At 37.3% G+C, this 15,753-nt stretch overlaps 1 protein-coding gene and 1 pseudogene across 1 annotated transcript; one reads left to right on the forward strand and one right to left on the reverse strand.

The window, feature by feature from the left end:
• Window positions 1-7,827: 7,827 nt before the first annotated feature.
• LOC131310421 (UDP-galactose/UDP-glucose transporter 3) lies at window positions 7,828-13,127 on the forward strand. Its single transcript, XM_058337418.1, has 7 exons — window positions 7,828-8,134; window positions 9,469-9,566; window positions 9,691-9,821; window positions 10,930-10,960; window positions 11,565-11,668; window positions 11,823-11,944; window positions 12,535-13,127. Exons 1-7 carry the CDS (start codon window positions 8,031-8,033, stop codon window positions 12,941-12,943), a joined length of 999 nt encoding a protein of 332 aa, XP_058193401.1. The 5' UTR covers window positions 7,828-8,030; the 3' UTR covers window positions 12,944-13,127.
• Window positions 13,128-13,875: 748 nt separating this feature from the next.
• Window positions 13,876-15,753, reverse strand: LOC131310418 (protein pleiotropic regulatory locus 1-like; annotated as a pseudogene).

Below are 15,753 nucleotides of genomic sequence, written 5' to 3' on the forward strand. Positions count from 1 at the left end.
TTGAAATTGTCTTTTTAAAAAATAGTTTAAAAGATAAATTTTTGAGCTTGAAATTTCAATAAGTCGCGATAAATTTGCAACGATACTTATACAATAACAGAAAGTCGGGTACTCTAATTGGAACTATAACGACTCCCGATAGTCAACCACCTTAGCCTGATTACTTGAATCTTGAGGGATTGTGGAACGTGTTGTGTTTGGATGGTTGTGTATAAGTCTATCAATGGACCGGATTCAATCCGAAAAATTCAATTCGAATCCGATAATGTCGGTCTGAAAATCAGATAATTCGAATTCGGTAATTCAAATACGGATCGAATTGGATTCGGGCTGGGTCGGATTAAACCCGTTATCAATCCGATCCGAACTTTTAAAAAATTTTTAAACTGTAAATTTTTAATTTTGAAAAAAAAAATGATTAAGAAGTTGTATTTTTATTTTAGATTTTTTTTGAAAAAAATATGTTTTTTTTTTTTTGTGCAAAAATTTTTGAAGTAAAAAAATTTTCGGATTGAATTCGGATTTTCGGATCGGATTATCATTGTCGGATTCGAATTTGTCGGATTTGGTTCATTGACAGACCTATTGTGTATGTAGCATTATTTTTGGTTGGGGAGCTCGTTGATCTTGACAAGATGGAACACATCAAATAGCCTATTCTTTCCTATATATAATGAAATCTTTCATTGATCTCCTTATAGTTTCATTCAATTTCTTGTTGGATGTATCTTATTGCTTCTTTTTTTCTTTTTCTTTGGCATTTTCTATGTTTCAAGTCTTTCATTATATCTAAAGTTGGCCTCCTCGATGTACCCTTTGTCGAGTTTTAATAATTTTTTTTGTTGACATAAAAAAAACCTATTATTTTTCTTGTGTTTCATAACTTTTAGATAGTTTTTTTTAGTGAAAAATTAGTTAATTTCCGGAGATGGTCTTATTTTCTTATATGAACTCAAAAGTAATTCTTTCTATCAATCATTCTACTTCCACACCCAAATACACACCCATTTATACACCCCACTCACAATAGAGGTGGAGCCCGTACCCACTACATGGGTGTGTATTTGGGTGTAGAGTTAGAATTTTTGTTCTTTCTACACCCCAGTTTCCCTCTGCACCTTTTGAAAAACTTTTTTGTTTGTTCCCAAAATCTTTTTGCCTACCCGCACCCGGTCCAAAACCATGTCCAAAACCATCCATCATCGGCCTATGCCTCCATCATCATACATTCATACCCACTCACATGAAAATCACTCAAAATAGGGGTGGAGGCCGGGCCCGGATCCGGTCCCAATATGTAGCTCTGTCATTGAGACCATTAGGCCCCGTTTTTAAATTCAAAATAAGTACTTACGGAGTATTTTTTAAAAAGATAATTTTAAGTTAAAAAATTATGTGCTTATGCAAATAAATTTATTATCAATACGGATCTTATTTGATAGATCTCATTAAGATCTTTTAAACGGTAAAAAAAATTTGAAAATTTATTTTTCATTTACATTATTTTTGAGTTTGAAAATGTGAAATAAGCTGCTTATTTTTTAAGAAGATTTCTAAAACGGGGCCTATAAGCTTATAATTTTTAGATTTCAATAAGCTTATAATTTTTGAACTTTAAATTATCTTTTAAAAAAATAAAACTTAAAACCTATTCTGAGACGGAGCCTTATACTCCATAATACCGTATTTTTCTGAAAATGTAAACGTGCGCATAATGACATAATTAAGTCCACAAACTACAAAGACTTTTATTACGCATGACTGACCGAAGGTCAAGGAATTCATCCGCCCATAATTAGGTGAGGGTAAAATTTGCCCTACTATTTTTTTAATAAAAAAAAAGGTAGCTAGTGATCTCTCTGGCAAATAAAATTGATAGTCCTGGTCTAAGTTCCGACGCATTCACCACGAACGAGAAGACATGACTAAACGGTGGGTTTCAGAACTCAAAAAAGTCATTATTTTTTAAGAAGGCAATTTCAAATTAAAAAATGAGAGATTTATTGAAATCTAAAAATATGCATTATGGATCTTGTTTGAAATACCTCATTGAGATCTTTAATACGATGCAAAAAAAATTGAAAAATTATTTTTTATTTACATTATTTTTGAGTTTTAAAATGTAAAATAGACTACTTATTTTTTAATAAGGTTTCTGGAACGGTGCCTAAACATTATTAGACTATATTATTACTATCTGCTACTGTCCCATAATTTTAAATTATGAAGAATATGATAGAGATTGGTCTTTGTTTTTCTTTTTTTATATCGTCGTTTTTTTAATGTAGTCCGCCAATGATGTTACATCAATGGTTAAACAATTCAGGACTAGTTTTCCAAATTAACTAAAATTGGTCTTTCATCATTGAACGAGCTTTTTTTTTCTTTCGCAAAATACTAACAAAAGATTTGTTTAGCACTTTTAGTTTTGGTACTTTTAGTGCAACATTCCTAATTTTTTAGTAAAAATTTTAAATGTTTATTTCAAATTCCGTTACTCCCTCCATTCCTATTTGAGGGTCCATCTTTCCTTTTTTTGAATGTTCCAAAATGAGTTCCATTTCCAAAAGTCAACACCAAAAAAAACTCAAACTTTCCCATTTTGCCTTTCCTTCTCCAAACATAAATACTCGTTAAATAATGATTTCAACAAATGAAATGACAATGTAATCAATTTTCCCTCCAATTGATTGCCAACCATTTTAGGAAAAGACTTTGCTTCTTTTTGCGCCAGAAATTGCAGGGCTAATTTGTAACGCCTCGATTTTCGAGAATAAAATTAGAGGCATTAAATATTAATTTTTGAAAATTTATTAAATTAAATTCAAAATCCAAACAGATAATTCATCCTAAAGATTCATCTATTACAAACCATTGAGGAAATACTGAAAATAGTATTTGTGGTAATAATCCAGACAAAATAATAGAGCCGTCTTCTAGGATTGATACGGATCCCAAGTATATTCTGACTCGACTCCCACCTCTGGATTCTCCTCTGCATAAAACTGCTCGCCTTCGGGATTCTGTGTCTCTTCTTGATTTTCTGCAAAATCTGGTACGGATGCCAGGCAATCCGTATCTGAGTGATAGAGTTCACCCCGTAGTATAATCCAACCCAACTAACCCTCTTACTTTCGGATAACAAGGAGGCGAAAAGTAAAACAGAGATTTTTCCATATAAACCGGTTATTACTATCCATAACCTAATGTGAAATCTAAGATCTCTCCACGAGATCTTTCCTCCCCAACTGCTAGTCATGCTCGGTCCCATGAGGTCACTTCCCTTTACTGTCGCAGATACACCTAAGTGATATACCGAGTGTGCACCTCAATAACTACAACAAGGGAAAAGCTTATCATGCCTGAATCACAACTAGGGTTTGTCTATCTTATACACCACTTCACAAATTACTTCACAATCATCACTGGACTCCCGCCAGTCTATCAATTCATCACTGGACTCCCGCCAGTTTCAATCTCATCACAAATCTCATCACATCTCAAAATCACGGCTGCAGGCAATCTAAAAATAAAACTTTCCAATTCATCCATTACCTAGCATCGTCTAGGTGAATTCTATTCGTATACCACCCCATGTCTCTAGGGTCCAATCTAGCATTTCGAATCAAGTATCGGTGCAATATACAATTAAACGAATAATAATTAAAACAAACTACAAGCAAAGCAATCACGCAACCTTTTATGAATGGGTCGTTGCCCTTAGTCTTGTATGGCCATGACGATAATAAGTAAGAACTTTTTAAAAGAATTTTTAAAAAAAATATTTTTTCGAGGTTCTCATTAATTATTTCTAAATAATTAGATTGATTAAAAACTTATTAAATACATTAATTAGGTAAAAATACTAGAATGATTATTATGACCTTGATAAGTGTCCTAAAAGTCCTATGCAACCAGTTGAATGTCAAAAGTTGGGTTCGGATGGTTGCGAGATTATTTTAAATAAAGATATTAACGAAAGTTGCCGAAAGAAAAATAAATAGATAATAAATAATCTAATAAATAAAATATGTTGAGATTAACAAAGTTTCATCTTCAGAATGTAAGGAATCTAAATAAAATTACTCGGGCATTAATATTAAGGTTTATCAGGTCGTAAGGTAATTTTGATTGGAAATACTATAAAAATAATAATAAATAGTAAATTAAATAAAAAATATATTAAATTAACAAGATATCATCTTTGAGATGCAAGGAGTCTAGAAAAAATAGTTTGGGTGTTAAAACGTTGTTTGAAAGGTCGCAAAGATTTTTTGTTTGTAAACTTTGAAAGATAACTAATAAATAATTTAATAAATAGGTAATTAAATAAAAAAATATGATATTAACAAGTTATGATCTTTGAGGTGTGAAAAGTCTAGGAAAAATAGTTTGGGTGTCAAAAATGATGTTCGGAACGTCGCAAAATACATTCGAACCAAAACAACACCTGCCGCAAGGTCTGACCGAGTCAACCTTGCGGCTAAGCAGCGAGCCGCAAACTCAGGCTTGGTTCTTGCGGCCCACAGTTTGCGGCCGCGAACTCCAACACAGATTCGATTTTTTTTGTTTTGTTTTTGCTTCGATTTCAATGCATGGGTCCATTTGGGCTATTGGGTTAAGTATAAAACATTTAATATACGTAGAGAGGAGGTTGGAATGGATTATAATATCTCGATTAGATCGAATTGAATCAAAAACGGAACTTGAATTTTTTGGAGAAGGTGACTTCGGTTTTTTCGATTGGGAGACCTTGGGTCCGAATTGGATGATGTTTAGGGATGCTTGGGGTTGGGAAAAAAGCTTGGAACTGTCAATTTGGGTTTCGGTTGGTTTTTGGACACAAACCCATTTTTCTCTCTCTTACTTTCTCTCTCTAAAACTCCATGGATTGGAGCTTGGTTTTCTCCGATTTTTCTCTCTCTTCTGGACTGGTGGGGAGTGGGGAGTATCGTGGTATGCCCTAGGATCGGAGTGATAGGGTATTTATAGGAGAATTTTGAAGAGGGTGATAGAATTGAATTAATGAAAATTCTATCTCTTGGGCTTTGAGATGGACGAGATAAGGATGGATATATGGTCAGGGAGGAAGTAGAGACTGAGTAGGAGAGGGAGAAATGGAAGGAGTTTGTATGCATGCATGCATGCAATTTGTTAAAAAAAAAAAAGAAGATAAATAGGATAAGATAATTGTATTAGTATATATCTATTAAGGAAGGAATTTTCTTGTTATTACGAATAATACTTTTTTTTTAAAATGATATTATTAATGGTAAAACAAAAAAAATATGGGTTGTTACATAATTTAAAAGCCATCATAAAATAATTAAAAACTACTTAATTAGGGGCAAAATTGGAAGTTAAAAAAAGCTGACAATGCAATAATAAGCCTTTCTTAAATGGTTGGATTCCCGAAAAGGGCCTTAAAAATTAGAACGGAGGGAGTATTGATTAGATTATTGATTATTATTATGGATTCAACTTATATTTAGACTTAATATTAAATTTTCTTTTCAAATTTCACGAGTTATGTTACAAAACCATGGAAATCGAATGATTTTTGTGAATGGAAACTCGAAATGCTACTGTAACATGGCGCGCGGCTCTTTAAATTTGATATACTGAAATTACAGTTTGGTCCCTGCAATTATTTCAGCTTCCGAAATCAACCCTAAACTAGGTTTTGTCTCATTCTAATCTTACTTGTAACAGTTTAATATTTAAAATGTTCAATGTATGTTAGGACTTATTTAACTGTTACTACATTTTAATGTTCATGTCTAAAGTGTATGTTCAGACTAGTTTACTTTTGATAAATGTTAATGTGATTATTATACAATAACTAAAACTTATTATTAAGTTAGAAAATGGAAGTGTTTGATTAAAAATACTAGATGTTAAACATTTTTTTTAATAAAAATAGAAACCAATAACTATTATATTGTTATGGAATAACAAAAGACTGTGTCCTCTCAAAAAGTTAATGATCATTAGTTACATACGTAAAAGGAATTTATAGAAAGAACATACTTATACTTGGTCAGTGGAACATAGCAACCCAAAGGGGCATCGGCCCAATCATAAAACATTACGTGTTTTACTTATTCGCTGAATTATTAATCGTTACACTTGCTATCTAATTGAAATGTATCATGTTATGAGCTATGTTGTTACCTTGTTATACGTGCTAGATCGGACCTAGGTTCATGGGATGGTATACTTCCCAGGATGATTCATTTTTCAGGTTTGGAGTCGGAATAGTGGAAGTCGAATCGGAGAATTTAAGGATAATTTGGAGTTTTAGAAGAGTTGACTTTTTGGAGTATGTAGAGGATTATTTATTTAGAGGCTTTTGTTTTATTTTGTTGATGTAAATTTGTAAATGGAGAAATGGGACCTGGAAATATATAAAATATAGTTGTATTTTGGAGTTTATTTCTAAAAAAAAAGCAGGGCATTACAATTTCTATTCGCGAACTAATAAAATGTTTTATACGGCCTCCAAACTCCAAAGTTTGAATCCCCTAATCTATTCATTATCCCCTGTTGACAAAAAAAAATAAAAATCTATTCATTATCCTAATCATACCATATATTCAACCCAACAGCTAATGCAATTCTCTCTCTCCCTCAAAACCTTAGCCGTTGCAAATATTTTTTCTTCTCCCTTCCCCTCCTCCTCTAGGGTTTCACTATCCTTATGGCGGTGGGAAGGGAAGGCTATAGAATTAGTTAAAAACTACTTCTTTTACACTTTCGTATTTGGCCCTTTGGCCTATTTTGTTTAATGTCTTTTCAACAATTTGTTGTTTTTTCTTAAATTTGACAAAATTCGGGTCAATTTTTAATTTCTCTCTCTCAACCCTTGTTGTCGCAAATATTTTTTCTTCTCCCCTCCCCTCCTCCACTAGGGTTTCACTACCCTTGTATGGCGGTGGGAGGAGAAGGCTATAGGGTTAGTTAAAACAGAAATGATATTGGTACCGACGGGGTCGGTACCGAAATCGTAGGGACGGCCGCGCCGGGCCGTCTCTGGCCACCGGACGGCCGATCTGAGCCGTCCAAAAATTCTAAAAAACAAAAACGAGGGGGCCCTACGCGGGAATCAACGGCATCCGAGGTGTGTAAGGTGCTTGATCCGAGCACCCTTTTTTCGTGTATATATGTATATTCCCTCGTTTTTTTTTTTTAGAATTTTTGAACGGCTCGGATCGGCCGTCCGGTGGCCGGAGACGGCCCGGCGCGGCCGTCCCTACGATTTCGGTACCGACCCCGTCAGTACCTGTAGCACTACTCTAGTTAAAAACTACTTCTTTTACACTTTTGTATTAGGCCATTTGGGATGTTTTGTTTAATGTCTTTTTGACAAGATTTGGGTCAAATTTTTTACATCACGTCGCTTGGATCGATGAGAAGAAATTGAAAAGCATTGAAAATATAAATCAAAGTTGAAAAGAATTTACTAAAGATGACGCTAAAGATACTAAAGTACTTTCTTAAGTATCTGTAGCATTGTAAACCTTTTTTCAATTTTACACTTCAATTTTTTTATATTTTTTATTTTTCTCGTCAAGCCAAATATTTTTATTCTGAGGCTATGTTTCCATTAACAATTTGAGCAACAAGTTGCGACATTTTACCTTATTATTCACATTAACCAAAGGGCCCCTAGCTGACATGGAGCATGAGTGACACGTCGTAGAAGACAGTCCAATGGCAGTAAACCTTGTAGAACCACGGTGGTGGCGACGCTTAGTAGACCTCCACGTCAGTTGGCCGCGTTCCTTCAACCAATAAGAATCCCAGGCTTGCGTCCTCAGACGAATCACAACCCTCCACGTGGACATTCAGCGTAGCTTCGAGTCCCCGTATAAACTCCGCAACACCAACGATCCGCTTCACTTGTAAGTACTACATAGATCGGCAGTTAAAAAGAAGCAACTGAAAATCTCTCTCTCTCTCTCTTCGATCTCCCATTTTCTCATCGCCGGAGGAAATCCACGCGGCTCCATCGGATCCGGTGATTCCCAATGGAGTCTCACGGCGCCGGACTCCGCCGTGTTCTGGTGCTCGCCTTTTGCGTGGCCGGTATCTGGGCGGCGTATATTTACCAAGGAGTCCTGCAAGAGACCGTGTAAGTTCTCTCTCTCTCTCTCTCTCTCTCTCTCTCTCTCTCTCTCTCTCTCTCTCTCTCTCATGTCAATTGGCCGAATTTGGAGATCCGTGCAATGTGAGAGATTGATTTGAGCGTGATTAGAGTTTGTGACTAAATGCCCGTAGGAATTTCGCGTTTGAATAGCTTGTGTTGTGAATTTCAGTGTCCAAATTTTCTGTCATTTAAGTAAAGTCTAAGGCATTGTTTGCTTAACTGGAATGAAGCTTGAATGGAATGTTCTTAGAATGATTTTTCTTACGGCCCCGTATAGTAGGTAATGATAATACTGTATTGATGGCTTCATCATTCTAATCTTGTTAAAGGATGCGATATTTACGTTCATAAAATGCAATGGTTTGTGCACTAAACGTGATTGCAGCTTCCCCCATTCCCTCCTTTCGATTATCGAACAAAAGAATCGTAAGTTTGGTGGTGCATTTTTCGAGAACACCATTTTTTTCAGCCTCTATCCCTAGGTTGGGTGGTCAAATAACCTGACTTATCTAAGAAAGAGTGCAGGACCAAGACCGGAAAGGAAGAGGTTGTTGGGTTTGTGAAGTCTGCTTCGAACATGGTTTGTTACTTCGCTGACTATAGCAGCGTATGATGTTTAAAAGGTACCCTGGGGTATATAATGTGCTATACGCAGTCGATGTAACCTGTTCCCTCTTCATCGTTAGATACATTGTGCGAGCTGTGGTTGTACTCGATAATTGAATTGGGGGAATGTGTAAAATCTTTGTGTTGTGCTTTCTTTCTTTCTTGCTTGATTGTTGTTCGTGCGATGCTGCGTGTGTGGTGTGTCTGCGTGTTGATTTTGGTAGAATCTGTTGGAATATTTAAGTAGTTCTTATGAGTCTTGTCCCACATTGGTTAAACAAGTCTTGTAACAAATTATCTCTTAATATAAATAATAGTTATTTGTGTTAGGGTTCATTAACACCCTATACACTTTTTCTCATCTCTGACAACATGGTATCAGAGCTTACCCCTAACCTACCACCATAGCCACTGCCTCCCTACGCCACCCACCACCACCGCTACCTCCGCCATCATCTTGACGCCACAAAAAAAGAAGAAGCAAAAAGACAAAAAAAAAAAAAAAACCCTAAAACGACCTACCCAAACCCTTTGGAATCCTATCCACAAGTGGGTAAAGGACTACGCGTTACTCAGTGGACTATAATGCTCTCTGAATGAAGACACATTACATATGCTTAGCGCTAGATGATTGCGTTGTGATTATTATATCGTTTTGGTCCATTAAGCTTATGAACTGATTGCATTGTGTTGTTTGTTTTAAAATCCTTTAGGTCCACCAAGAAATTTGGGCCAGACAAGCAGAGGTTCGAACACCTAGCATTTCTGAATCTGGCGCAAAGTGTGGTTTGTTTAATGTGGTCATTTATTAGTAAGTTTCTCAGCATATGATGATATTTTTTTATCTCTCTTCTGTTGCTCTACGTGTTTGTCCCCTTTAGAATGGTTGGGGATGTTACGGTTTAAGTAATCAATTCAGTGTGCTTGTGGGACAGTGATAAAGCTTTGGTCCAGTAGTAGTAATGGCGGTGCCCCATGGTGGAGTTACTGGAGTGCTGGCATTACAAATACAATCGGCCCGGCTATGGGGATTGAAGCATTGAAGTACATCAGTTACCCTGCCCAGGTAAAAGAATATGTTTGCTGCTCACTTTGTGCAGCTATCAATAGTTACCCAAGGCTTTTGGAAATCTGTTTCATGTAGCTTGGTAAGGAAATTGTAAGTCATTGGTGCAGGATCCTTTCCATGTAATGCACATGCCCCATGCAATTTGGGATCCTCATTTGGCTAGACAACATAGAAAGCATGGAATTAGAGAGTTTTTTACTCATTATTTCCCATCTTCAGCCTTAGAGAGAGAATAGTTGTCATGATTTGGGCTAGGTGGAATTCCTTTTCCCCTGTAAACTAAGTTCCGATGATCCAACCTCACTACTATACGAGCAATCAAGGATTGAGAGATATACGTTTTAGGCACAATGAGGGGTCATTGCTTATGCTATAGTGATGGCAAAAGCATATGCTGTCAAATATGTGGCCACTTTGTGCATACAATTCTGGGGGTAGGCTTGTGCTTATCCCATCCCTCCAAGCACTCACCATTTCTTGAACCAACAGTGGATCGTAGCTTTAGTTAGGTGATAGGCAATTATCCACAATCAAGTCCTAGTTTGTTTAAGTTTTTTTAAAAAGAAGTTTTATAACTTAACTTACATTTTATAACATGCAATTCTGAAGCTTGAAATTGAAGAGTCCTGCAAGAGGACATATATCTTCAGAAACTCCCACTGACAAATTAAAGTTTCCCCAAACAGCATTGGATGTGAATTCACTTTGTATGCTTTTTGCACTCTGGCTCCAAAGAAAGGGCTTCCCCCTACACTGATGTAGGTTGCAGCGTAGGGCTTCCCCCTACACTGCTTCCATATTGTATTGTTATAACTATTCTATAAGTTCGTAGCAACAAAGCACCATACAACGAGTCTCTAAATTCACTGCCATATTTGCATTAGATCAAATTTCGGAAATCAGGTATCCCTTCCATTTAAGTTTAGTTGGGTCTTAAGCATATTTTTAATTGGTTCACATACTTGTGGGGAATAGCTTCCTTTTTCTTTCCTATATCATCTTATTTATTTTGTTAACTTTTTGGTCTTACATTGGTTGATAATACAATGTTATGAAGATTAGGATTTGTTATTTTCAATACTCATGCCATTACTATCACTTGCAGGTCCTTGCAAAATCTTCAAAAATGATACCAGGTGAGTCCTTGGCGTACTTAAAACAAGTTATTGTTGCTATTATGGAACACAAGTACATAACTGTTTAAGGTTGCTTTGTTTTGCAATTCTTTGGTGCCATTATGTGACACTGGTTTACTACTTTTAAGCAAAATGGCTTCAAAGCCCTCCGAAAAACATCGATGTTAAGAAAAGAAAAGGGAAAGGAGAATTTAACATGTGCAAACAAAAAGAGTATTATTCTTCAGGATCATCTTGAGGAATTTATCATCTTGTCCTGTGACTCAGCTAGTACATGCTGGTATCTTCGATAGGTTTATATTAATTGGAGTAGAGTACTCTTAGAGTTAGTAGCATCTGCAAGTGAGATCAACTATTCTTTCATAGCCTTTGCCAAAAAGTATTTAGCCTTCTCCATTTATGGTCGATAATGAATCACACTTTAAAAAGAAAAAAATGGGAAAACGTCTGGGGTAATTTGCTATGTGCATTCTATTTTTTGTAGGTCAAGTTTTGCACTTTGGTAAAGAGTTTTTTAGGTACTTATTGTGAAGGTAGATTTCTTTGGTAGTTTTTGCTGCGGTTTGTTAATGTGGTTAACGCCTGATATTTTGTCTTTATGCAGTGATGCTTATGGGTGCATTAGTCTACGGTATCAGATACACTATACCTGAGTATGTCTGCTCTCTTCTTGTTGCTGGTGGTGTCTCTGTATTTGCACTTTCAAAGGTGAGTACTGAGACTGTACACTCATTCATTGGAACTATGGGCCTTTCCTTTCCTTTCCTTTCCTCTGTTATGTGTTTGGTTTGTTTTTCTGGTTTTTAATTCCTCACTTTTAAGCCCGACTTTAATTGCTTTTTCGTACTTCTGCTTTCTTCAGACTAGCTCGAGGATCATTAGCAAGCTTGCGCACCCGAATGCTCCACTTGGATATGGGCTTTGTTTCCTTAATCTTGCTTTTGATGGATTTACAAACGCTACTCAGGATTCAATTACAGCAAGGTATTTCACTGACAATTGAGCTGTTATAGAAAAATTTATTCCTAGTGTTTGGAATGGTAGTTTTTCTCACATCTATTTCTTTAGTGGCCTAAAAGTGTACGACTGGAAGCAATTGAAGATAATGCATTTCATGACTCTTCAAAAGATTGCAAGGAATCCTTTTCACGGTCTATATTCTTGAGATTAACTAGTCATATGCATGCTGGAATCCTCAATAGATCTTGAGTGGAAACGAGTGTGAACAATAAGGCCTAATTCTTTATTTCCAGAATTTGTTTTGTAGACCAAGTGAGCATTAGGATACATTCTCCCCATTTTATCATTGAATCGCAAAATCCTTTTTGGCAGTATGCTCTTTTACTCAGATTAACAAATGTAGTGTTTGCATGAACAATTTGTAATTTTTCTTTTTTTTGCCAAAGCAAGGTTTTCAAAACCCTCTAAAAAAAGAGAAAAACAAAAGAGATGTCTGTAAATAGTGAAAATGGACAAAAAGAAAGGGATGGAGGGAGTACTATCAACTCCTCAGAGTGGTTAATTTTCTATTGTTTGTATTTATAGTAATTTGGTTGTTTTTTTTTCTTGCTCAGGTACCCAAAGACGAGTGCTTGGGAGATAATGCTGGGTATGAACCTTTGGGGCACAATTTACAATATGGTATTCATGTTTGGATGGCCGGGTGCTAGTGGATATTCGGCGGTTCAATTCTGCAAGCAGCACCCTGAGGCAGCGTGGGACATTTTCCTCTACTGTTTATGCGGCGCAGTTGGCCAAAATTTCATTTTCCTAACCATAAGTCGATTTGGTTCCCTGACTAACACCACAATCACCACGACGCGCAAGTTTGTTAGCATAGTGGTGTCTTCATTACTGAGTGGAAACCCCTTATCTACAAAGCAATGGGGGAGCGTTTTCATGGTCTTTTCGGGGTTGTCGTACCAGATTTACCTCAAGTGGAAGAAATTGCAGAGGTTTCAGAAGAAGAGGAAGTCTATGTGAAAGACTGATAGCTGAGGAGGTATAAACATAGTATTTACTTTTTTTCCCCTTTATATGTTATAGTATTGGTGTAACCGTAAGGTTCAAAATAACATTTGGATGTACCCTATTGTAATCTCATGACAAAAATGGTGTAACCTAAAAATCTTTTCTAATTTTGGGAAATTTTGTTAGCAACCTTTAATGACCTTGCTTCACTCATTCGAAGAGATATGCCGTTTCACATAATTTTACAATTGATTGATGGTCAATTTTATGACATTAGATGGGTAAAGAGGTTACTGCATAGCAATATTTTTATTATGTTGTCCAGTAATTGTAATTGACAAAAGGAGAGACTGGAATCCACAGCTTTGTGGTTTATGAATGGTTGGACAATGGCTAACCTTGTATAACCCCAATTTGTAGTCCAACAACTCAAAATTTTAGCTGTCTGCATAAGCCATCTTACACATTCCAGATATCAGTGTGTGTGTGTGTGTGTTCGTGAGCGCTTTATAAACCCAATACGGAAGTCCCAATTAGAGATCTCAGAGAAACACAGAAAAAAGTGAAAGAGCAATGCTACGTGCACAGCTTCAAAAGGTTCCTCTTTGCAGAGCAGGGTGTTCTAAACTGTTTTGTCTGCTGCCATTTATCATGTTTGGGGAGCTCTGAACTTATGTATTTTTCAGAATATTAGGCACAACAAGGAGGCTATTTGTTGCAGAATTGTTCAGGAGGTAAGGTCTTGTATGGCTTCTTGGAGGAACATCCCTAAATCTGCGTTTTCATATTCCATTTATTCTTTCTCTGCTTCAGCTTTCGTTTTCTTTTTGCTCGGTCTCTACTTTTTTCCAGTAAGGTAAATGTTTTATTGAAACGAAAAGGGGACAGAATCAATGGGGCATACCCCTGAAATGGAAACAGACACCAACCTGAACCCCGCCGCTCACAAGGCTAAATGCACAGCCTGAAAAACAAAACCATAAGCAAAAAGCTAACAGGTTGAGCAAAAACCAAATTCCTAGCTACTTCCTTAGTCCAGACAAGAAAAAAAGAAGCAAAACGGATTCAAAGAAGGATGTTTCATGAAATGTTCCAAATCAAACATAGGTGTTGGTGTTCCAAATGATCTCTTTGTATTCCGCCACGAGCTCATACAACTTCTCAGATCAGCAATTACTTTCTGCTTGGTCTCTACTTCTTTTCTTGTTTTATCTTCAGAAGAAGCTCTCACTCAAATTTCTTTTACTTCTAAAACTAATCTCCTTAAGAAGTAAGCACAACTTAACACTCTGCACAGTGCACACAGTCCTTAAGAATGATAGGACTCGTAGACACGACTATTAGAACCTTCTGATATCTTTAGGTGGTCTGAAGTGGAGAGGATGTGTTTCAGGGGTGGCGTTTTCGTCCTCTTTCCACATCTTTATTGTCTTGTCAGCTTCGCAAGTGACTAGTTTTGTACCTTTCACATCGTAAGAGCACGCATAGATACCGGCTTCACTGTCCAGCAAGCCGGGCTGTACAATTGTTTGGGATTGCTGGAAATTATGACCACTCTTCCAATCCCAGAACCATAAACTTCCATTGTCACCTCCTGTGGCCATTACACCGTCTTCATTGACTGCCATTGCATTGATGATGGTTTTCTGCTGAGATAGCATGTTGTGCATAAATTCTCCTTTCGGAAGGTTGAATTTTTTTGTATTGTCAGCCGACGCAGATGCAAAACAGTTCTCTTTAGGATGTAGAGCCATTGCTCGCACGGATTTTTCATGTTGCGTAAGAGTTGCCATTGTTTTAACATATCTAAGGTCCCAGAGAGCTGCCATTGTTTTAACATTTCTAAGGTCCCAGAACCTTATCGTCGTGTCATGGGAGCCAGTTATAACTTGTGGATCCATAGGTCGAGTAAGAACTGAGCAAACTGTACTCTTATGCCCAGAAAATGCATCAATTTGCTTATTATCCTTGCAACGAACATCCCAGACCCGACAGACAGAATCGTGACCACCCGTGAGTAGAACGTGATCAATAGTCGGATGAACAGCCAGGCAATACACTCCACTCAGATGACCATCAAAAGACCGGATAACCTTGTTCTGCTCTAGGTCCCAGCATTTGCCTTGTTTGTCATCGCCAGCAGAGAACATATATTATTCGCGGACGGCAAGGCCTCGTACTTGTTCGATGTGCCCAGTTAGTGTGAGCTTCAGCCTTCCGGTTTCCACATCCCACATCTTTATCGTCCGATCTGCAGAGCCGGTAAAGAACCACGTATTAGTTGGATCAAACGCGATAGATCTCACCCATCCCAAATGGCCGCTTATCACCCTGTAGTTTCTCCATGGTGCATGCCAAACAGGACGTGACCATCTGCTCGGAATTCTTTCCATAATGGCTGACGTCGAGAAATTCCTCCCGGATGAACCAGAAGCAGAAACGATCATGGCACTGCTTTTCCCTGCAGAAAGACCACCATCAACTCCCTTTGCTTGCACGGCCGTCGGACCAACCAAAATTAAATCAGTCTGAAGAGCTAAAGTATTATTTGAAGGAGGATCAGATCCTTGTTGGGCTTGATGTTGACTACCCGACTTCGCATGAGTCTGAGGCTGATCAATGCTTGTGCTCTTTATCCCTCCATACTCGGCATTAAACTTCTGGTTCATCCTTGTCTTCTTACTATCGGGGTCGGGAGTGGGGAATCGGGCGTGGAGGGGAGAGAAGAGATCGCGAGTGCGCTTGAGAGATTCGGAGCTGAGCGATTGTGGCTCCACCACCTCCATCGCCACCGTTGGCCCCTGCATTATATGATCCTCTCT

The sequence above is a fragment of the Rhododendron vialii genome, chromosome 12a, assembly GCF_030253575.1.
Source record: "Rhododendron vialii isolate Sample 1 chromosome 12a, ASM3025357v1".
NCBI lineage: Eukaryota > Viridiplantae > Streptophyta > Magnoliopsida > Ericales > Ericaceae > Rhododendron > Rhododendron vialii.

Coding starts and splice junctions, on each gene's coding strand:
- LOC131310421 (XM_058337418.1), top strand. CDS start 8,031: ATGGAGTCTCACGGCGCCGGACTCCGCCGTGTTCTGGTGCTCGCCTTT. Junction 8,135..9,468: donor GGAGTCCTGCAAGAGACCGT/GTAAGTTCTCTC, acceptor AAAATCCTTTAG/GTCCACCAAGAAATTTGGGC. Junction 11,669..11,822: donor CTGTATTTGCACTTTCAAAG/GTGAGTACTGAG, acceptor TGCTTTCTTCAG/ACTAGCTCGAGGATCATTAG.